The following is a 7,500-nucleotide window of genomic DNA, read 5'->3' as shown; positions in this document are numbered from 1 at the left end:
GATGAGGGAGAGAAGATGAGGGAGAATGAGGAGAGAAGGATGAGGGAGAGAAAGATGAGGGAGAGAAAGATGAGGGAGAGAAAGATGAGGGAGAGAAAGATGAGGGAGAGAAGGATGAGGGAGAGAAAGATGAGGGAGAGAAGATGAGGGAGAGAAAGATGAGGGGAGAAAAGATGAGGAGAAAGGATGAGGGAGAGAAAGATGAGGGAGAAAGGATGAGGGAGAGAAAGATGAGGGAGAGAAGGATGAGGGAGAGAAAGGAGGGAGAGAAGGATGAGGGAGAGAAGGATGAGGGAGAAAGATGAGGAGAGAGGAAGGATGAGGGAGAGAAGGATGAGGGAGAGAAAGGATGAGGAGAGAAAGGATGAGGGAGAGAAGGATGAGGAGAAGAGATGAGGAGAGGATGAGAGAAGATGAGGGAGAGAAAGATGAGGGAGAGAAGGATGAGGGAGAGAAGGAGATGGGGAGAGAAAGGATGAGGGAGAGAAAGATGAGGGAGAGAAAGATGAGGAGAGAAAGGAGAGAGGGAAAGATGAGGGAGAGAAAGGATGAGGGAGAGAAGGATGAGGGAGAGAAGGATGAGGGAGAGAAGGGAGATGAGGGAGAGAAGGAGATGAGGAAAAGATGAGGGAGAGAAGGATGAGGGAGAGAAAGATGAGGGAGAGAAAGATGAGGGAGAGAAGGATGAGGGAGAGAAAGATGAGGGAGAGAAGGATGAGGGAGAGAAATAAATAAACAATGAGAAAAAGGGAAGGAAAGGAGGTGGACACAGGAGAGGGAAAGGAGATGGACACAGGAGAGGGAAAGGAGGTGGACACAGGAGAGGGAAAGGAGGTGGACACAGGAGAGGGAAAGGAGGTGGACACAGGAGAGGGGAGATGGACACAGGAGAGGGAAAGGAGATGGACACAGGAGAGGGAAGGAGGGGAAAGATGGACACAGGAGAGGGAAAGGAGTTGGACACAGGAGAGGAAAGGAGATGGACACAGGAGAGGGAAAGGAGGGGAAAGGAGATGGACACAGGAGAGGGACAGGAGGTGAAAGGAAACAGAGTAGGCTCGTCATTATTTAGATGAGATTTACTTGGAACCTAATAGCCGATGCCAGTGGCAACAGCTAGTCTGGGGTCAGGGGTCAGACACATGACCAAAAATACATTACAGACAAATGACTTTACAATTGACATCCATTTTAAAACGTTCACATGTAGTGTGTGTTCATCTAGAAGTTACACGTGTCAGTACATACACACAACCAGTAGGTCACATGGGGGAGAGGCGTTGTGCCGTGAGGTGTTGCTTTATTTGTGTTTGAAACCAGGTCTGCTGTTCACTACCCCCACCCCGTTGTCATGGAAACCCACCTGTCACTCAGGAGGTTGTGAAATACCCTCATTGGATAGGGGAGGAGGGAGGGATAAATGGAGGGAGGAGAGGGAGAAGGGAGGGAAGAGGGGGAGAGAGGGCGAGTGAGGGATGAGGCACGGAGGGATGAGGTAGGGATAGAGCGAGAGAGCGACGAGAGAGGGAGGGAGAGATGAGGGAGGGGAGGGAGGGAGGGAGGGAGGGATGAGGGAGAGAGGGAGGGATGAGGTAGGGATAGAGCGAGAGAGCGACGAGAGAGGGAGAGGGGAAGGATGAAGGAGAGAGGGAGGGAGGGATGAGGGAGAGAAGGAGGGAGGGATGAGGCAGGCAAAGCAATCAGAAAATATCAGCCGCAGCAGGGGTCACCCACAACATAACACCACACACACACACACACACACACACACACACACACACACACACACACACACACACACACACACACACACACACACACACACACACACACACACACACACACACAACAAACTGGGACAGACAAACCATTAAATTAATACAGTAGCACTCGGTGTCCCTGTCGCTGTCTCTCGTTGAACCGCCCTCCCTCTGAGACTATGGTTGTTAACAGTAGTTAATAACTGACAGATACTCTGTGAGAGGAAACACCAGAACAACCATTGTCTAAAAGCAGCCGTGTCTGTGGTGTGTCAGTGTAGAATCATCTGGAAATGAACAGAACATGACAGTATTCTGCTCAGACGTGACAGAGTTTTATAACGCCCCTCCTATACAAACTTTAACACTGTAGTTGTCTGTCCTCTCTCCTTGCAGGCTCGGCCTCCACCCAGAGAACAGTGTTGTCTGCAGCCAAACCCAAGATCACCCTGGACCCTCACATACGCCTCAAGTCTGATAAACTGGACCTGGTGAGTCCACCTCTGCTCTCTGCCTGCCTGTTAGGCTGTCTGTCTGTCTGTCTGTCTGGCTGCCTGTCTGTCTGTCTGTCTGTCTGGACCCCCACGTATGCCTCAAGTCTGACAAACTGGACCTGGTGAGTCCACCTCTGCTCTCTGCCTGCCTGTTAGTCTGTCTGTCTGCCTGCCTGCCTGCCTGCCTGTCTGTCTGTCTGTCTGTCTGTCTGTCTGTCTGTCTGTCTGTCTGTCTGTCTGTCTGTCTGTCTGTCTGTCTGGACCCCCACGTATGCCGCAAGGCTAGCCCTGATGAGTCCCTAGTGTCTGTTCAGATAAACTAGCCCTGGTGAGTCCCTAGTGTCTGTTCAGACAAACTAGCCCTGGTGAGTCCCTAGTGTCTGCTCTGATGAACTAGCCCTGGTGAGTCCCTAGTGTCTGCTCTGATGAACTAGCCCTGGTGAGTCTCTAGTGTCTGCTCTGATGAACTAGCCCTGGTGAGTCTCTAGTGTCTGCTCTGATGAACTAGCCCTGATGAGTCCCTAGTGTCTGCTCTGATGAACTAGCCCTGGTGAGTCCCTAGTGTCTGGTGAGTCCCTAGTGTCTGGTCTGATGAACTAGCCCTGGTGAGTCCCTAGTGTCTGCTCAGACAAATGAGCCCTGATGAGTGCCTAGTTACATAAATGTTTTATAAAAATAAAAACTAGCCCTCTCTCTATTCCCCATCCTCCCATCCCTCTCTATTCCCCATCCTCCCATCTCTCTCTCTATTCCACATCCTCCCATCCCTCTCTATTCCACATCCTCCCATCCCTCTCTATTCCCCATCCTCCCATCTCTCTCTCTATTCCCCATCCTCCCATCCCAATTCTCTGTTCCCCATCCTCCCATCCCTCTCTATTCCCCATCCTCCCATCTCTCTCTCTGTATTCCATCCTCCCACCTCTCTCTCTATTCCCCATCCTCCCACCCCTGTCTCTGTTCCCCATCCTCCCACCCCTCTTTTAACTAATTCCCCATCCTCCCACCCAAGATTTACAATCTCTTTATTCCCCTGGTCCTCCCATCTCTCTCTCGTTCCCCATCCTCCCATCCCTCTCTCTATTCCCCATCCTCCCATCCCTCTCTCTATTCCCCATCCTCCCACCCCTCTCTCTGTTCCCCATCCTCCCATCTCTCTCTTTATTCCCCATCCTCACAACCATAAAGTTTCATCTCTCTCTCTGTTCCCCATCCGCCCATCCCTCTAGTTCCCCATCCTCCCTTTTTTGGATCTCTCTCTGCTCCCCAGTTTGTCTGTGCCCGCATCCTCCCATCCCTCTCTGTTCCCCATCCTCCCATCTCTATTCCATCCTCCCACCTCTCTCTCTATTCCCCATCCTCCCACCCCTCTCTCTATTCCCCATCCTCCCACCCCTCTCTCTATTCCCCATCTCTCTCTCTATTCCCCATCCTCCCACCCCTCTCTCTATTCCCCATCCTCCCACCTCTCTCTCTATTCCCCAACCTCCCATCCCTCTCTCTATTCCCCAACCTCCCATCCCTCTCTCTATTCCCCATCCTCCCACCTCTCTCTGGATTCCCCATCCTCCCACCTCTCTCTCTATTCCCCAACCTCCCATCCCTCTCTCTGTTCCCCATCTCTCTCTCTCTATTCCCCATCCTCCCACCCCTCTCTCTATTCCCCATCCTCCTTTATTCACCCCTCTCTCTCTGTTCCCCATCTCTCTCTCTCTATTCCCCATCCTCCCACCCCTCTCTCTATTCCCCATCCTCCCACCCCTCTCTCTATTCCCCATCCTCCCATCTCTCTCTTTATTCCCCATCCTCCCTCTCTCTCTGTTCCCCATCCTCCCCCCTCCCTCTCTATTCCCCATCCTCCCATCTCTCTCTGTTCCCCATCCTCCCATCCCTCTCTGTTCCCCATCCTCCCATCTCTCTCTCTCTGTATTCCATCCTCCCACCTCTCTCTCTATTCCCCATCCTCCCACCCCTCTCTCTATTCCCCATCCTCCCACCCCTCTCTCTATTCCCCATCTCTCTCTCTCTATTCCCCATCCTCCCACCCCTCTCTCTATTCCCCATCCTCCCACCTCTCTCTCTATTCCCCAACCTCCCATCCCTCTCTCTATTCCCCAACCTCCCATCCCTCTCTCTATTCCCCATCCTCCCACCTCTCTCTCTATTCCCCATCCTCCCACCTCTCTCTCTATTCCCCAACCTCCCATCCCTCTCTCTATTCCCCATCCTCCCACCTCTCTCTCTATTCCCCATCCTCCCACCCCTCTCTCTATTCCCCATCCTCCCACCTCTCTCTCTATTCCCCAACCTCCCATCCCTCTCTCTATTCCCCAACCTCCCATCCCTCTCTCTATTCCCCATCCTCCCACCCTCTCTCTCTATTCCCCATCCTCCCACCTCTCTCTATTCCCCAACCTCCCATCCCTCTCTCTGTTCCCCATCCTCTCTCTCTCTCTATTCCCCATCCTCCCATCCCTCTCTCTATTCCCCATCCTCCCACCCCTCTCTCTATTCCCCATCTCTCTCTCTCTATTCCCCATCCTCCCACCCCTCTCTCTATTCCCCATCCTCCCACCCCTCTCTCTATTCCCCATCCTCCCATCCCTCTCTATTCCCCATCCTCCCATCTCTCTCTCTGTTCCCCATCCTCCCATCCCTCTCTTTATTCCCCATCCTCCCATCTCTCTCTGTTCCCCATCCTCCCATCCCTCTCTGTTCCCCATCCTCCCATCTCTCTCTCTCTGTATTCCATCCTCCCACCTCTCTCTCTCTATTCCCCATCCTCCCACCCCTCTCTCTATTCCCCATCCTCCCACCCCTCTCTCTATTCCCCATCTCTCTCTCTCTATTCCCCATCCTCCCACCCCTCTCTCTATTCCCCATCCTCCCACCTCTCTCTATTCCCCATCCTCCCATCCCTCTCTCTATTCCCCAACCTCCCATCCCTCTCTCTATTCCCCATCCTCCCACCTCTCTCTCTATTCCCCATCCTCCCACCTCTCTCTCTATTCCCCATTATCCCATCCCTCTCTCTATTCCCCATCCTCCCATCCTCTATTCTCTCTATTCCCCATCCTCCCACCTCGCTCTCTGTTCCCCAACCTCCCATCCCTCTCTCTGTTCCCCATCTCTCTCTCTCTATTCCCCATCCTCCCACCCCTCTCTCTATTCCCCATCCTCCCACCCCTCTCTCTATTCCCCATCCTCCCATCCCTCTCTCTATTCCCCAACCTCCCACCCCTCTCTCTATTCGCCATCCTCCTTCCCTCTCTCTCTATTCCCCATCTCTCTCTCTATTCCCCTTCCTCCCTCTCTCTCTCTATTCCCATCCTCCCACCCCTCTCTTCTATTCCCCATCTATCTCTCTATTCCCCATCTCTCTCTCTATTCCCCATCCTCCCACCCCTCTCTCTATTCCCCATCTCTCTCTCTATTCCCATTCCTCTATCTCTCTCTCTCTATTCCCCATCTCTCTCTGTTCCCCATCCTCCCACCCCTCTCTCTATTCCCCATCCTCCCATCTCTCTCTCTATTCCCCATCCTCCCATCCCTCTCTCTATTCCCCATCCTCCCACCTCTCTCTCTATTCCCCATCCTCCCATCTCTCTCTCTATTCCCCATCCTCCCATCCCTCTCTCTATTCCCCATCTCTCTCTCTATTCCCCATCCTCCCATCCCTCTCTCTATTCCCCATCTCTCTCTCTATTCCCCATCCTCCCATCTCTCTCTCTATTCCCCATCCTCCCACCCCTCTCTCTATTCCCCATCCTCCCACCCCTCTCTCTATTCCCCATCCTCCCACCCCTCTCTCTATTCCCCATCTCTCTCTCTATTCCCCATCCTCCTATCTCTCTCTCTATTCCCCATCTCTCTCTCTGTTTCCCCATCTCTCTCTCTATTCCCCATCCTCCCATCCCTCTCTCTATTCCCCATCCTCCCACCCCATCTCTCTATTCCCCATCTCTCTCTCTATTCCCCATCCTCCCATCTCTCTCTCTATTCCCCATCCTCCCATCCCTCTCTCTATTCCCCAACCTCCCATCCCTCTCTCTATTCCCCATCCTCCCATCTCTCTCTCTTTCCCCAACCTCCCATCCCTCTCTCTATTCCCCATCCTCCCACCCCTCTCTATTCCCCATCCTCCCATCTCTCTCTCTATTCCCCATCCTCCCACCCCTCTCTCTATTCCCCATCCTCCCACCCCTCTCTCTATTCCCCATCCTCCCACCCCTCTCTCTATTCCCCATCTCTCTCTCTCTCCCCTTCCTCCTATCTCTCTCTCTATTCCCAATCTCTCTCTCTATTCCCCATCTCTATTTCTATTCCCCATCCTCCCACCCCTCTCTCTATTCCCCATCCTCCCACCCCTCTCTATTCCCCATCTCTCTCTCTATTCCCCATCCTCCCATCTCTCTCTCTATTCCCCATCCTCCCATCTCTCTCTCTATTCCCCATCCTCCCATCCCTCTCTCTATTCCCCATCCTCCCATCTCTCTCTCTATTCCCCATCCTCCCATCCCTCTCTCTATTCCCCATCCTCCCACCCCTCTCTCTATTCCCCATCCTCCCATCTCTCTCTCTATTCCCCATCCCTCTCTATATTCCCCATCCCTCTCTCTATTCCCCTTTTCTTGTGGCAACAGGTCACAAATCTTGTTGCTGTGAAGGGACACTGTGGTATTTCACCCAATAGATATGGGAGTTTATCAAAATTGGGTTTGTTTTCGAGTTCTTTGTGAATCTGTGTAATCTGAGGGAAATATGTATCTCTAATATGGTCATACATTGGGCAGGAGGTTAGGAAGTGCAGCTCAGTTGTCATCTCATTTTGTGGGCAGTGAGCACATGGCCTGTCTTCTCTTGAGAGCCATGTCTGCCTACGGCGGCCTTTCTCAATAGCAAGGCTATGCTCACTGAGTCTGTACATAGTCAATGCTTTCCTGAAGTTTGGGTCAGTCACAGCCCTGTGGCGGTCACGACATTGCGTTAGATAGTGATTGTCAAGCAGATAACTGTCTGTCTCACGCTAACTGAACGTTTATTAACATCAACACATTTAGCATCTCATGGCTTCCATACAGCCTACAAGCCACTAATGCAGACCTTTGGAACATCTACATTTTAACAAGTCTAATAAATCCATATAATATAGCCTACACCTTCACAATAAATCCATGTAATATAGCCTACACCATCACAATAAATCCATGTAATATAGTCTACCTACACCATCACAATAAATCCAT

At 52.1% G+C, this 7,500-nt stretch overlaps 1 protein-coding gene across 1 annotated transcript in view; it reads left to right on the top strand.

Annotated features, from left to right (window-relative positions):
* The window catches only part of LOC121845397 (syntaxin-binding protein 4-like), a gene marked incomplete at its 3' end in the record, with an annotated part of 24,147 nt that extends 21,896 nt beyond the window's left edge, over positions 1 to 2,251 (top strand). The window contains exon 6 of the mRNA XM_042316669.1: positions 2,157 to 2,251. Coding sequence (XP_042172603.1) covers positions 2,157 to 2,251 — 95 coding nt within the window. The remainder of the gene's footprint in view (positions 1 to 2,156) is intronic.
* Between the last annotated feature and the right edge of the window lie 5,249 nt (positions 2,252 to 7,500).

Source organism: Oncorhynchus tshawytscha, unplaced genomic scaffold (genome assembly GCF_018296145.1).
Source record: "Oncorhynchus tshawytscha isolate Ot180627B unplaced genomic scaffold, Otsh_v2.0 Un_contig_6540_pilon_pilon, whole genome shotgun sequence".
Lineage (NCBI taxonomy): Eukaryota > Metazoa > Chordata > Actinopteri > Salmoniformes > Salmonidae > Oncorhynchus > Oncorhynchus tshawytscha.
The sequence above is the reverse complement of the archived record's forward strand: the minus strand, read 5'-3'. Positions and strand labels throughout refer to the sequence as shown.